Here is a 16,141-nt window from a genome sequence, read left to right as displayed (position 1 = left end):
TATTTATAACTTATAGAATTTTGGAATTTTTTAAAAGTCGAATGGGTCAAGGTCATTTTCGTAAACAAGACTTGCCGGAACCATGCTGTCTGCTACAGCCACTGTAATCAAAAGGTGCTATTTGCGAACGTGTCGTTGTCATGTGGTTATATATAATGCTAAGTGTTGATTTGTTCTCAGGTTATCTTTTATGTTTGATTTAAATGCTCGTCTTCAGATAGAACTGGGAAAAACTTGTTGGGACGCAGAGGAAAGTGAAGGACACTCGAATGACTTGTTGTTTAGTTGTTATATAAAAAGTTGTAATGAGTAATGAAATAAAGTGTTCATTATACTATTTACATGGGCAGAACTGATTTGTTTTATAACAAGAGGTCGAGTATTTAACTGGTTAGAGCGTCCGTTGTTGAAATTAATTCTTTAATCTTCAAAACACCAAATTTAAGCACAGGGGGTCAGGAACTAAAGTTATAATAATGGAAAGTCTAATTTCAATTTGTAACATCATTTCTTGTGTATTTATGCACCGGTTAACCAGAACTGGGTGTTTGTTAAAAAAGTGCTTTATAATCGATTCTAATGTTGTATCGGTGCATAAATTACACAAGAAATGATGTTACAAATTAAAATTAGACAATTCCATTATAACTTTAGTTCCTGACCCCAAGTCCCTGTGCACCAAAGGAGTAAATTAAGTAAGATACTGTAAGTCATAGGTCTGACAATGATAATATACAATTAGCGACCAGCTTTTAGGTGAATTTGATGATTTATCAGCTCGAGAAAGTGATATACATGGATATCATTTCCGAGGGTTGATAAATCATCGTATTCACCTGGAAACAGGTCGATAACTGCTTTATTATATGACAAAACTGCAACATTTTCACAAGACAGAATGATTCTCATTACCTGTCATAGGATTGGGTAGATACTAGTGATCGACTGGAGAAAAGAAATAAATAAGACAAAATCAACAATAAATTTAAACTTTATTTATTATTGCTTAAAATTCAACAAAATGTAAATGTAACAACTTTTACGAATTCAGTCTACTAAACTCTGTCAGGGATACATATATGTGTATATGTAAGCATACATATTTGACTTCACAGATTGTTACTTGTTACTATATTTGAGTACAAACTGGAGTTGTTGGATTGTTTTATCACCCTGTAGTGTGGATTTGGGGTTGATATGATATTTGAGCAAAGTGAGAATGTTAAGAATTGGCCAATCAGGAAAGGGGGAATATCACTGTCATATAATAAAACAATATAACTCCCCAGTCCAAAGTTATTGTAAGAGGTGACTAATGTGGGAAACAGTGTTGAAAGAGGCAACTTATGTGGAAAAATCCTGCACATGGAAAAATGTTTTGTTCACTTGCTTCAAAATTTATGTCTGTTTTCTCTCTACTTCAAAGATTCCTCCCTTCTCTGTCATGTCAGATACATCAGGATAATAACTAAACTTTCAACATCACTGGACAATGTTCAAATTTTGTACTTCCACAAAGAGGTCCAACTATTTAAGCATTAAACTGTCTTTTTATGGATTATATGGTCTATATAGATGCCAGAGCTTTGCAGACAATCTTCATAATGCGCGCTAGCGCATTATGAAATGATTGTCTGCAAAGCTCTGGCATCTATATAGACCATATAATCCATAAAAAGACAGTTTAATGCTTATATTTACGTTTTCTATATTAGTTTCTTTTCGATTTCAACTTTGATTTTCATTATGATTTGAAATCTGACTTTTACCGACGTTTCCACTGTCAGAGGTCAACAAATTGAACAGCCTATTGTGATTCACGTGCTGATTGGCAAAAAAAAAATAAAAAAAATAGTGCGTGGAAATCATTTAAAAAAATACTGAAAACATCATCAGATATTTTAATAACAATATCAATAATATAGGTAGTCAGTATTTCAGAATATACGGATGAATTATTCAGTTTGTTAACGATTTCGGATTTTTTTTTTTAATTTACCATCCGGAACAATTATGCGGATGGAAATTTCACCCGTCACCACGCGCACGCAACGGCTGACAGCATTGACAGAGCTAGCTATGAAAGTTGAATGTGCAGTGGGAGAAAGTGGAATTCGCCAAAAAACCAGATGTAAACATGTTCTTTGATTGCATGGAAACTTGATTACAGTTTATAGTAGCTACAACAGCACCGGTGTCAGGGATACGACCAATGAGAGAAGTGACAGTGGCCGAGGGAGTTGGACGAGCTTCAGCGACAACGTTGCTTGTGACGGGTACCATGGCTGTTTCAAGTTTAGGATGCGTTAGACACGATAATGCACCAATTGATGCTTTCTTTTGTGAAGAAGAAACTGTTCAATTGTACGACCGGAGAGAAGCCTCGTTCTTATGATTTGACATAAACATGATGTGTCGGGTTTCAATTTTTTTGTCATTCAAACACTGGATGGCGGTGGCGCGCAAACAATGTGGTGTGTAATGATTTTCCACTCAGGCCCCGGAACAAATATCTGTCAACATATGTGTTTATTAAATCTTGTTTTGTTTCCATTTTCGTGATTGTTAACCATTCTTACCTTTATTTTCGTTTTACATTTTAAGAATTTATTTTCTGGTCTCGTACTCTATCCGATAGCATGATGAGCAATGATAAGATGCCATTTGTTTACATTGGTTGCAAGTAGTTCCGGGGGATCCGGTCGCGTATGAATAACACCCGAATGCACGATTTGGGTGTCAGTTATGCATAGAATGGTGTCACGCTTTGGGTGTCAGTTATACTCTCATAGACTGCAAATTTGTTTAGTTTGTTTATATCATGGCTTTGCCATCCAAATGTAAATATACTACATTAGTAGCATTACTCGAAGAGAAATATAAACAATCAATCATTACAAGAAAATTTCCCTGCAGACCAAGTCTTCTGGCCTCTGGTCTTCAGACTTGTTTTTTCTCACCCTAAATATGGTGTACATGTACATTAAATTAGCTTTAATGTCAAACATCTCCCATTGATGGTTATTATGGTTATGTCCGGATAAGAAAAAACTTTAAAGTTGGTCAGTTCTGTTTTCTCCTTACATTCAGATATAAATGGATATCGGTGTGAGTGAAGACTGGTTAGTGTGTTTTTAGTTTAATTTATTGCAATTTTGGTAAAGGATAATGTTAATGTGTTCATTTCAATATTGATACCAAATTATTAGTCAAAGGGAAAAAAAAATAATAAGAATAAAGAATTCATCCAAAAATTTTAATATCTCTCTGCCTTTGTTATTTATTTTCGATTACACGCTTGCAATCATACCCTGTTCTGATCTTAATACAAATTACAAATAATTTTTTGCAGCGTTCCCAAATGTGTTGGAGCTTTGGGAACTCTTGCCAGCCGTCTGAAGCATACTTTGCCAGACCTACCCTATGACTACAATGCATTGGAACCTTACATTTCTGCAGAGATCATGCAGCTCCACCACTCAAAACATCATGCTGCATATGTCAATAATCTAAACATAGCTGAAGAGAAATTAGCAGAAGCAACAGAGACAAGTAAGTCTTTGGATATTTTTGATATATGCAATATGAGATACTCAGTCCAGTTTATCTGATAAGTATTACTGTTATCTTTTTTTTTTTATCACGTTACATTTAGAAAAAAATATTTGAGTCGAACGGATGTTGATTATTTCAGTGTATAGGAATAACAGTATAACTATTTTCTGGAAAGTACTAAAAAAAGCAATATGTTTTTCACATAATTTCTAAGTTCTTTGAATGGGATGTACATGTATTTTTGTATATTCCAGTAGAGGAAAGCTTTGACATTGATTTTTCTTCATGCAGAAAACATTAATCAGGTGATACAGCTACAGCCAGCACTCAAGTTCAATGGTGGTGGCCACATCAACCACTCAATTTTCTGGGAGGTCTTGAGCCCCAATGGAGGAGGTGAACCCTCTGGAGATCTCCTAGAAGTCATCAATCGGGATTTTGGCTCCTTTGAAGCCATGAAATCAGAACTGAGCAATGCTTCCGCTGCTGTCCAAGGATCTGGCTGGGGATGGCTAGGTTTCAATCCTGTCAGTAAGAGACTTAGAATAGCAGCTTGTGCTAACCAGGACCCACTACAACCAACCACAGGTAATTTTCTTGGGAAGGACAAATTACAAATTTTATTTTCGTCTTTAATATTATACAATCACTCTATCATTAGCCCACCATCTACATCTTGAGATAGTGGGCTTTTTAATTGCCTTTCATCTTTGGTCTGCCAGGATGTTAGTTCATGTCACTATACAAACACAGAACAGTGTACTATTTCAAATCAAGTTTATCAAGGTTTGAAAATAATATTTTGAATTAAGCAATATCATCACAATACAAAAAAGGTTAAAATGTTGAAATCAATATTGAGACATTAAGGACATTGGGAAGGAATGTTGCTCCTATTGACAATTTGTGAATTACTTTTCTGTTTTAAGGTCAGACATTTACACTCAAAATCATCCTCATTGTATACTATATTGTTTCACAACTGTGAAAACAATATTGTATGGATTGATTGATGCTAGAAATTGCTTCCTAAAAGGTCAAGGTCGGTGGTAAAGATCGTAAAAAGCAAATGAATTTATGCATTGTATGTTTTTTGTTAGTAATATCCTAACATCTTTCAAGTAATATTTCCAAGCTTGATGACATATTTTGTGGTCAAAGTCTTAAGGTCCATGGTCAAGGTTATAAGGTCATGTATAATTTTTTGAATGGCAGTCATTTTTTTGCAGGCCTAGATTTCTTATTGATTTGTTTAAAAGTCAAGGTCTTTGAGATGAATTTCTACATGTCTTCCTTTCCGAATAACATACCTAGGCAAATTATTCCTCTTCTGTAGTTTCTTTCTGTGACATCTGATGGTATGCGTCAAGATCCCTCAGGGATCTCAAATTTAGAAGAATGAAAGATTGATTTTGCCAAAGTTTACATGGTTTAAAATTCAGTTGATAAGCTAGTGCGATTACCAGCTTCTGACAGCCTGGGCCAACTTCAGACTGAATATACCACAGCCACAGGTAACTATGACTTTGGAAGATTTGCCAATGTCATGTGATGTGGGATGTCCCTCTCAAGTAAAACAGAATGAATTAATTTTCATATGTATGGAACACCCAACTCCTGAACTAGCCCCAAAAACTTAAAAGAAAGAAGTCTAGTCTTCAGTTACATAGTGACCAAGCTGACCATGTACATGAAAATTAAAACTTAATGTTTTATGTTAGTGTTATTGGAGCAAGGAAGTTGGGATGTGGGTGTATCATACACTAACACTATAACACACTAAGATGTACCCTGAAGAAGGCATTCATAGTTTCATAGATGATATTGAAGATTAAATAAACATTCATTGCAAGCGAAAATCTGAAGCTATTCCGGAATAAATCCATGGGAGAGGTGTAAGATATTAAGACCCACTTCACTGATACAGTTGGTAGCTAATGCTGCCGATGGTTGAGAGATTTGGTCAGGTACTTCAATTCACCACCAAGCATTCATCGAAGAATGTGCCTCCCAAAAGTTTATTTTTTGAATAGTCCTTTACACCATTTAATATTATTTTTTGAATAGTCCTTTACACCATTTAATATTATACATATATAAATGATTGTGATCTGTGATCCCGGGAAACAGTCTCGATGAAAACCAGTCTGACTGGTTGGACATAGTATCATAAATGGCAAAATAAATCTTTAAAAAATTGGCAGAAAAAGAAAATTATGAATATACACTCAACTGAACTTCGTTATCTTGAAATTTGAGATGTCAAAGAACCAACCCAACTAAACTTAATGTAAAAATTCATTTCCAACAGTATTCCATATAGATTTCATTTCCAACAGTAAAATTCCATATAGATTTCATTTCCAACAGTAAAGTTCTTTATAAGATTAAGATAAACTTGGTTACCTCAAAGAATCGAGATATATCTCAAAGTTTTTTTTTAAGGACACCACTGACTTGAGATATCAAGCTGGATATGTATTATTCCCTTTTGATCTTGTAAAACTGAATCAATATTGCATGGACTGTTTAACATGTACAGACTTACTGCATCATCCATAGTTTTGAATTTGGTCTTCAGCAATGCAGTGTTAACCATCTTAATCCAAATGGGTAGTGTTTTATTCAGACCAGTAAGTATTGTACTGGAGTATATTGACGACCCTGATTGAAGAGCTTTAACTTAGATAGCAAGGTTCAGTAAATAAGGTGCTATTGTAGCTACATGTTCTTTATTGATTTTGAAACGACAGGAAGATTGGAATCATTCATAGAATAATTTTCAATAGTTAACAAGATGTCAAGAAGAAATCATGTTGAAGTGTAATGCTATCAGCTTTGGTATTCATAACTAAAGGTATATAATGCGATCTTCATACAAACGTAGTTTATTAACTTCACATTTTTCAATGTGGATTCATGACATACATGGTGTGTCATGAGAGCAGTTATCTATTCTTATGTAAGAGTTTTGCAATATGAAAAAAAATGTCATGGAATATGTTTTTACAGCATGGAAAGAGCATGTATTGTCAGATCTGAAGTGAAAAAAAGGCAGATAATGAAATTAACAATCATATTACTTTAAAGTAGTAAAATGACAGATTAGTAAACCTTCAGCTTCATTTCTGTGAAGATCTACAAATGATAAGGTACTTGTAGAATTGGCCAGACGGCACGTGCCATTTGCTTCATTCAATGCCACAGGTATTATTTTGTGGTACAAATCATGGAGCAGCTGTAAAATACATGATTTAAAATAGTACACAGCAGTGATAAATCTAGATGCGAGTCCTAGCCGAGTCTTGTACTCATACAGTTTTGATTGGATTTCTCGAAATAGTTAAGTTTACCATTGTGGGACTCACTGTTTTTAGGGATTAGCTGAAAAAAGTTGTAGATTGATCAGTACAGTTATTGTCAATCATATTATTGCCAGCATATCATGAAAATATTAAACTAGATACATATCTATCATTGTACATATACAATGTAATGAAATGAAAAATAAATGGTTTTCCCATCGGATGCTATCATTTACATTGTATATATATATATACATGTACCAATATACACCATGTATGCCCGGGACCTTATTGATGGAACAGAATAAGCCAGTAATAATTTTCCCCTCATCGTCATTCTTCAGCCTCATACAATTAATATAATATACATGTATTGTTATTCTGGCGTTGTGTGTTTCCTGTCGGAAGGTGTGACATCAGAGGAATATCAATATTCTGTTAGACTTGTGAAACAGATCAGGTTTATTTCCTATATGCAACATTCTTATCTGTACAGTGTACATGTTTAAAGAATCCCATTAAAGCATGTCCCAAATTGTCTTCAGCAGACATCAAACTGTATGTCATTGTTTAATTGCTTTATGAGGCCAACATGTATAGAACATCTGAGATTTTTTTCTCTCTGTTATACTGCAGTATTAACACATGAACACATTTTAATCTGTGTACAAGTGGTACGAGTCAGGCAGTTAACCTATGTGCTATTTCTGGTACTTCCACTATGTGCTTTTCCCTTGTATCGTATGACATTTTTTTTTATCTGTATGCCTTGTATGAATGCTATGTACTGCTATGAATGGATGAATATATAACAGAATTACAATGATTCCAATAATCCATGAACATACATGTGCAATGCGCATCTAACCACATGTACACCAATGCAACATTCCTGGTGAATATTTGAATTCATACCTTGCACCATCTTCCTGCAAACTTAAACATTAAAGTCAGCCCGAAAAAAAAAAAAACCCAAAAAATTAAAGATGGATGTCAGTTAGGTCATAGATCTTATATTTTGTGGTTCCTTTTTGCCTGAACTAGTAATTGTTGATTTTGTTTTTTACCGTCACTGGAGATGTTTCATTTTAAGTCTTGAAAACTGATAATATCAAAATGCTATTTTTGTATCACAAGACTTGGTATTTTTAATTTTTACATAAAACATGTTTTTTCCTGAAGCTGGTAAGTATGTTATGCATTCTAAGCACGTTTCAGTATAAAAGTTTTGAAGATGTTAGGAAGAATTGGTTTTGTTGTGTTGGAAGAAATCTCATGTAAATGATATATATATGAATATCAGAGGTAGGAACAAGTCCTATATCAAACATGCTTTTCATCATATTAAATTATTGAAATGATACATGTATGCCAAGTACAATATATGGATATACATTCTGTAATTGTATTCTGGGTAAGAAGTCAACCAATTATGTACTTTAATTAATTTATCATTATAATCTTCAGCATTTTATAGTGTATGATGTATTATTATTAATGTAAAGATAAATTTTCCACTGTATTTTGTTTCATCTCGAGTGAAGGATGAAAAATGAGCCATTTTTGTACACCAGCACTAAACACATGTAGCTGTATCGGTTATAATCATGAGATGATTCATTTCATCATACATGTACTTGCTTTAAATTACTACACATGTATAGAAGATTCTTCTATTTTCTTCAACATGTAATGATCTCATTTTATTGTGCATTGCTCCATAGCAATACTATAGTATTAGTAAAGTGTTTGTATGGCAGAGTGTGTATTGAAGAGAGAAGAGTGGGAGAATTTCAGGGTTTTGAAGGTGTATGGGCTTTTACTTTGGCATACAGTTGTTTCATGCCTTATCAGTAAAAAGTCAAAACTCTTCCCCGAGGTGTTGGGACCAACGCAGAGGGGGAGAGTTTTGACTGTTGACTGATAAGACATGAAACAAATGTTTTGTTACCTGAATAATCGACAAGATTTCACTCATATGCTATTTTATTAAGCTGAGGAAAGCGTAAAAAGTCTTCAGTAACTGTGGCCTCGCAGTACGCTGTAAGAATTCATACAAACCCTTTTCTGACATTTTAGGTGGTAGCCAGTCCCTATTTTTAATTTAATAGATACAACCAACCCTGTTATGAGATGTCTTCAAACCTTTCTGATTTAGAATCTTATCATCAATGCAAGCTGTTACAAATTGCGAAGAACAAGTGTATAATTTGTATGTTTTACTTGTCTATTGAAGTTCTTGATTCATGAAGGGTCACTAAATTTGACTTATTGTGTATTTGCTTACAGTAAACAAGGTATGCAGAGCTGTTTTACTGGTAAGTTCATCAATTTTTGATGATGTTAGTAAAATTTCTTTGTATTTCTGTTTAATAGGACTGGTGCCTCTGTTTGGCATCGACGTCTGGGAGCATGCTTACTACCTACAGTATAAAAATGTCCGCCCCGATTACGTAAAGGCCATTTGGAATGTTGTGAACTGGGATTGTGTTTCACAGAAGTTACATGATGCCATGATGGATTGCTGAGTACATACTGAAAAACTTGAGATGTGTGAACCCCAATATAAACTCACAGCACTTGATCTGGACAACAGTGCTGGATGGAATCCACTCTGATGTCAGGCTATAGTGTCATACTGTTGTACTTGTATCTACAGAGCATTATTGGTGCATGTTCCTTGTGATTGAAATACATGTAATGACTTATTAACCAGGCCAATGAGTAGTAATTATTATAACCATGATTTACACTGCAAAGAAATAGGATGTTTTAGGTTGTTTTGGCAACTATTGTTTAATTAAAACAGAGAGTACTTACAGGATTGAATTACAGTTTATAGCTGCCGAGAAGTGATTCTTTAAACAGCTGGTAAAGAAGGCAAATGTTTACCTGGTAATTGCAAGTACATATTACAGATTACATAGAACAGCTTGTATGTATATTATATTAATCATGTATAAGTTCTTTTGATAATGCAGGCAAAGAAGTATTGCACAAAAACCATACTGTACTAGATTTTTCTTACTCAGTTTGTCGGATATGTTTGACACCATAATATACATTTTTATACACAAGAGATATTACTTTGCCATTCTATCATGTACAAATATTAAAGGAGAAGTACAATAGGTATTAAAATCGTTTGTTCTTGTATGTTGCCCACATGTAATAATTCATTTGGAGTTCTTGTGCTTGAAGCACTTCAAATGAAATTTTTGCATTTAGTCAAATCACACCTCTGCTTCAGAGTTGGGAGATTGATCTTTTTGTTTTTAGAAATATTTGAAGTTGCCAGTTTATTTCAGTCTAAGGGAGATAACCTGTTATGTCTGGATTTGTCTCGTTAGTATTAAATACTAAGAAATGTATCATTAATCAATATTGTAGCATTTATCTTACCTAAACAAATGCTTGTATTTCATCAGTTATTTGCAGTTATATACTTTTCTGATTTGGCAATGGTCAGTTTTGGGTGTATTTATTGATTGCATGTGTGATTTATAATTTTTCTTATATTATCATTTGGTAATATTCAAATGTTTGCAGATTAAATCGGACTCGTAACTAATAAACAAATGATATAGTCACACACATTTGAGTTTTCTTTAAGATCTATGAATTTGTACTTGTTTTCATTATATGTAGATATATATATCTATATAACTAGCTACCTGGTGGTTTTCTCGAGCAAAATAATTTCCTATCATGAAGGATTTTAGAAATTTTTAGCAGCCCATGATCAACTAGTCTGAAGGACTATGTTGAACTGATGCTATACTCTCTGGCTCCTGTCATCCAACATCAGTTTATTCAAACTACTACTTCTCAAGCAACCACTGATTGGAACTGAATTTAATTTGACTGGAAACATCCAAATCAAATTTTTCCCTGGAACTGTGCACTGAATATATCCCTCATATTTGACTGAAAGCACTCCTAGGTGGTGGAGATGCAAAATTGTACAAACGGATGGGATGTTGAAATGGCAGGATTCAAACTAAAATTTGGTCTGAACAATCCTTTGTGAGCGATACAGAATCTGGGCCTCTTATATGTTGACACAAAGACAGATAAACGACTCAATAAAGGTTTCCAAGAATCTTAAACTTGAGAATAGCATCAATACTCGCTCAATTTCAGAATCTAGAACTGAAATCAGCGCTTCAGTATAATTCTGAAAGAAATGCTATTTTTGCTTCAGTGCACCTGTACAGGAATCGCCATGGCTTCAGATTTTTCTATGGAGTAACCTGTGATGACACTTTTCACTTGCACCACAAGATCAATATTAATTAATTAAAGGGAGATAATTGTACTATGTGGGATTCGATGTTTTTCAATTTATACCATATGTGCTTCACAAACAAAAGTTTACACTGGACAGATGACAGCATACCATAATAATCGTATCAAAATTAATGGGAGTGTAAAAAAAACTTCTGAGACAATTAACAATAATAAACTCTTTATTTAAGAACACACAGCATTATATTTATATCCGGATCTTGATGTTATCAAATGTACACTTTAAATATGGATATTAAAATTGTAGGGTGTAATTTTTTTAACCCTCCCCCCCCCCCCCTCTAATATTTTCATACTTCCTTTAAAAAGATTTAGTAAAAGGTTTGAGTGTGATCAGATTGTATAATAAGGCTTGATATACTGAAAATCAAATTTAAAATTTCAATAATAAATAGTTTCAATACTAAACTTTACTGTTCCTGAATTGAGTACTGTACATGGGTCACTACTTTGAATTTCCTTTGAGACAGCTGACCAACACTAGACAAATGATCATCGATAAATGTGTGATCATGATCATGACCTGTCTGTTAAAATACAAATGTACTAGGCCTAGGGCATCTTCGCTAGCCAAGGCTTCTGATTACGTTACACTACACGAACCCTTGGCGGATATAGTCGTGTTCAAACCGTCGCGCCCTGGAATCCCAGGGCACCCAATCAAATCGTGTTTTACATTCTGGCTTGGTTTCGCAGTAAACAAAAAATGCGGCACCCAGTACATAGCTACATTGCCGAATAAATCATGGCATTCTACCTAAATACAAAAATCACAATCTTTGGGGGAACATTCGCAGTGTTTGATCAATTCATATAAGTCATTGATCACATATCTCATCGAAATGACACCAAACCTCGATGTGTGTTTGTAAACATCACCGATGAAGTAAATAAGTAACGCTTGTTTTGATTGATCGAAAATTTCATGTGTAAAGGGTGGTAATTTCGAATCACCGCTAGAGGGCCAGAACTGACACCTATATCTGCCAAGGGTTCGTGTAGTGTAACGTAATCAGAAGCCTTGGCTAGCGAAGATGGGCCTAGGGTTGCCTTATATGTTAGTCCATGTATACAAATAACATGTCTGATTTATAAAGTCTGCCTGTTCATTATATATAAAGGATGTATACCACCAACATGGTGAATTTGTGTCTTATAAATATTCATAGCTAATTTGTTGCTGATGCAGAAAATTGTTCTGTACTAAGAAAACATGAACAAAAGTCATATATTACATTATGTTTTGGCACTTAAACTAAAAGCTTTTCTTTAAACCATCTTCTTTACCAAAAAAATCCCTTGGACACATTAAACACATGTGCCAATTTCTCAAACTAGTACATATGCATGTACACCTGACCTGATAAAGTGTACTCAATCACTTACATAATGAATTAAAAAGGAAAACGGTACAAATTGATTTGAGGACTACATTTCTAGAATGCAATTAACTTTAAAAGCTAGTGTATTTTCACTGCCACACAAAATATATGGTTTTAAAATCTACACATCAAATCCAGAAAGATTCAGTCAAGAACTTGGGGAAAACATCCATGTAACAAGAGGCCTATGACTAGAGGTCGTTTTTATGGGTGGGTGGGTTAAAATACTTATATAATTACTATACCATATATATATATAGTATCATGTATGGTAATTATATATTATTTGAAAACTGCTAAAATATGGATAAAGAATCATACATGACAGTTATTTTACTGGCATTACGATTATAACTATATTAGGACAAAAGAATTATCCAACCATGCCACTTCAACTACATTGTACTCGGACTGCAGTAAAATAAAATTAAAATTGAATTAAAAAGCACCCCCCCCCCCCCCCCCCCACCCAAAAAAAAAACCCACATCACATCTTCTGTCACAATTGCAAGGCGAGTTCATGTAATACATTATTGCAATGTTGTATGTATTTGTAGAGATTTCCTATAAGTATATAGACCATTCTCATTGTTTAGACCAATTAAAGCAGTTCTTCCTGAGGATTTTGAAGACAGCTGGTTTTGTGGCTTTTCCTCCAATGATCTTTCTGACAAGCCTCGCTACAGTACCTAGAAAGTCTACAAGCACCACAATATCGAAAATGTTCCATCCCATCAACAAACTGTTTACGGCAAGCTGGGGAGGAACAGAAAATCATATCTTTAGCAATATATTCAAAATCATCCTCTAATAATTCTTCCTTCAATTTCTCTTTGGGTTTCCAGTTCATAGCAAGTTCTTCGGCTACACATTCGTCAGTTACAATATCATTAACAAATTCATAGTTGTCCAATATTCTGTACATATCTGGTAGCTCAAGATTTGTGATATCGAGCTCTTTCTTCAGTTTTTTACAATAGTCTTTCACTACCCTGAGGGCTGGAGAATTCTTGATAATTCTTCTGGTTTTCGGTGTTCCATGAATAGCCATTGTATGCATTAGTTCTGAACAGTAGAATATTGCCTGAAGAGGATATGTACCAATGGTGGCAGAGCGGGATTTTATCTGAGCTTGAAAATCCATAAGTAATTTGTTATCCATGTAGATTTCAACAAGTTCTGATCTGCCAACTATCAGTAGGCGATACATTCCAATGAGACTTTCTCTTGACAAAGCTGGATCTTCTTTCTGTCTCAGTGCCTTGAAGAAGACAGGTATCAGCTGTCTTTTATATGCCAGCTGTCTTTTGATAACTGCAACATTAACCTGCATCTGAACAAACAGTTGCACGAGACAGTACAGGTTCGAATATGTATGGCACTTGCACGAGGCTTTTTCATTAAGGACTAGAGTTCTCACAAAACGGTCGACTGATAATTCTCCAAGACATTGTAACACTTTCCAGTAATTCAGTTCATGTTTGGATTTCATACTGTGCTTCATTTTTTGAAGGGTTTCATGTACATCCAGCAGGGACTGGTATTCAAGATCTTTCAAATTCTTGACAATGCTCATCACAAAATCTTCTATAGTACGTACTGATCCTGTTTCTGATTGCTCTCCTTTGACACCTTTCGCCTAGAAAACAGAATATACAGAACAGTTTGAGTACAGTCATTCCAATGTTGAGTTATTTTCTTAGATGTTTAATTTGCAGTTGCTCTGCTCAGAGACCAATAATATTGTGGCACTATCTGATCTAATTATAGCTTACTTTTCACTGTTCATATAAACATTCATATCGCTTTGGCTTAAATTTTATGTTTCTGTTTACTTATGTTAAAATTTTAAGTTAATTACACAACAATAGTTCAAATATATATTGATGTATTAAAAGGCCTAATATATTGTTACTCGAAACATTTTTATTTATTGCAACAAATTAAATTAGGCCTAATTGTAGACACCACAAAATTTTATTGAAATAATAAAGCAGCTAGGTAATCTTGGAATCCAGATGACCCTTGAATTTTAGCAATTTCATAAGTTAATTCAACTGTTCTTAGTGATGTGAAGAGTCAAAACACACATCAAATAGACATGCTTCAATAATCCCAATTAAGAGTCATTTTTGAGTCTGTCTACTGGCCCAGCTGCGCTGGCAATCACTAATATTAATGACTCGTGGTAGCAATTCTTACTATAGTACTGTTACCATATAATATTTACAATCAACTGATTTATACAGTTTATTATTAAATTAATTAAATATAAGCGATTACACCGACAAAAACTTTGCAGTGAAATTCGCTGAGGAATCACATTAGCGGGGTCGCATATCATTAGCATGCATTTTTTTAATCCAGGCTAAGTAGTCTAGCCATTTTCCTTTTATTTTTGTAAAGCAAATATTCCGCATACCTAATAATACTATAGGCATGCAAGTACATATAGAAGACCATTTTAAGATCAATATTTCAATTTATAGTTAAACTGGGAATCTGGATCTAGCTACATGACATAACTAGTACTTAGCCTTATCATCATCATGGCTCACGGAGATGTAAATCACAGGCGTTTGAAGTTCTGACTGTAAACTGAGATATTATATCATATAAAAAATAAGGGTACTGTTTTCTATAGTAAATACCCCGATTTTTTATATGGTATTATATCTCAGTTTACAGTCAGAACTTCAAACGCCTGTGTGGAACTTCGAACGTGGTTTGACCAATTATCACTTGCAATGTTATATTTAATACATATTATGTAACAGAATAAACTCTTTATCTTCAAAAAGAACGTTTTCGTTCATGTGTCATGGTACCTATATATCTTTGTATTGTAATTGTGTGTTTACCTTTGAATCCATATCTGATGGTATATCGTGTGCTGTGACTAAATGAAAACAAAATGTCACGTGGTATTTTTATAAAACGGCGGGAGATCGAAAGAAAAAAGCGGAACGAAAAACTTACCATGTAGATTTTACGTCGTATTTATAGTCAATAATATCACAAGCATGCTCTACTTATTAGAGACCTTCATACATTCACACAGGATCATCAGGGAACTAATGCTTTCATTTCATAAGTATAGAGGACTTCGTATGTCCTTTAGACTGGCAGAGTTATTCCCCTTTGTACGCAATATCGAAAATACTTTCCTAACCATTTTAGTTTAAACTTTATTTTATCATTGCAATAGTACATACAGTATAAAAAAGGAAAAAGGAAAAAGCTTCAATTAATTTTCTCACGGAAATTTATTTATTTATCTCGGCATTAATTAAGTTTTATTTCACAACAGAATAATATATAGACATGTCTAGATCTAGAACGATAAGCGAAAGACTCTAAAACACGTCACCGAGCAAAATGTTTAATATTGATTATTTAATAGCCTAATTAGGCCTAAATATATGAAAAGGTGAATCGTAATTATAGACCCCTCAAAGTGGTCTAGATCAAAAGATTTCTTGCTCATCAAAGTATGAATTATTTTCTAAATGTTTAAATAATTATTTTATCATTTCTGAATCGGTTTTTTTGTTTGTTTTTGCATACTTAAATGAATTCGTTCATCGTATT

At 34.0% G+C, this 16,141-nt stretch overlaps 2 protein-coding genes across 2 annotated transcripts; one reads left to right on the top strand and one right to left on the bottom strand.

Annotated features, from left to right (window-relative positions):
* Positions 1-25: 25 nt before the first annotated feature.
* LOC117327308 (superoxide dismutase [Mn], mitochondrial-like) lies at positions 26-10,450 on the top strand. The gene is made up of 4 exons (XM_033884231.1): positions 26-114; positions 3,353-3,552; positions 3,847-4,143; positions 9,237-10,450. The coding sequence occupies exons 1-4, from the start codon at positions 83-85 to the stop codon at positions 9,386-9,388; spliced, it is 681 nt and encodes a 226-aa protein (XP_033740122.1). The 5' UTR covers positions 26-82; the 3' UTR covers positions 9,389-10,450.
* A 1,758-nt stretch (positions 10,451-12,208) lies between these two features.
* Positions 12,209-15,477, bottom strand: LOC117327307. Its single transcript, XM_033884230.1, has 2 exons — positions 15,412-15,477; positions 12,209-14,189 (listed from the first exon to the last, which is right to left on the bottom strand). Exons 1-2 carry the CDS (start codon positions 15,421-15,423, stop codon positions 13,152-13,154), a joined length of 1,050 nt encoding a protein of 349 aa, XP_033740121.1. The 5' UTR covers positions 15,424-15,477; the 3' UTR covers positions 12,209-13,151.
* Positions 15,478-16,141: the final 664 nt, after the last annotated feature.

Source organism: Pecten maximus, chromosome 5 (genome assembly GCF_902652985.1).
Source record: "Pecten maximus chromosome 5, xPecMax1.1, whole genome shotgun sequence".
Taxonomy (NCBI): domain Eukaryota; kingdom Metazoa; phylum Mollusca; class Bivalvia; order Pectinida; family Pectinidae; genus Pecten; species Pecten maximus.
This window is presented reverse-complemented; position numbering and strand designations above follow the sequence as displayed.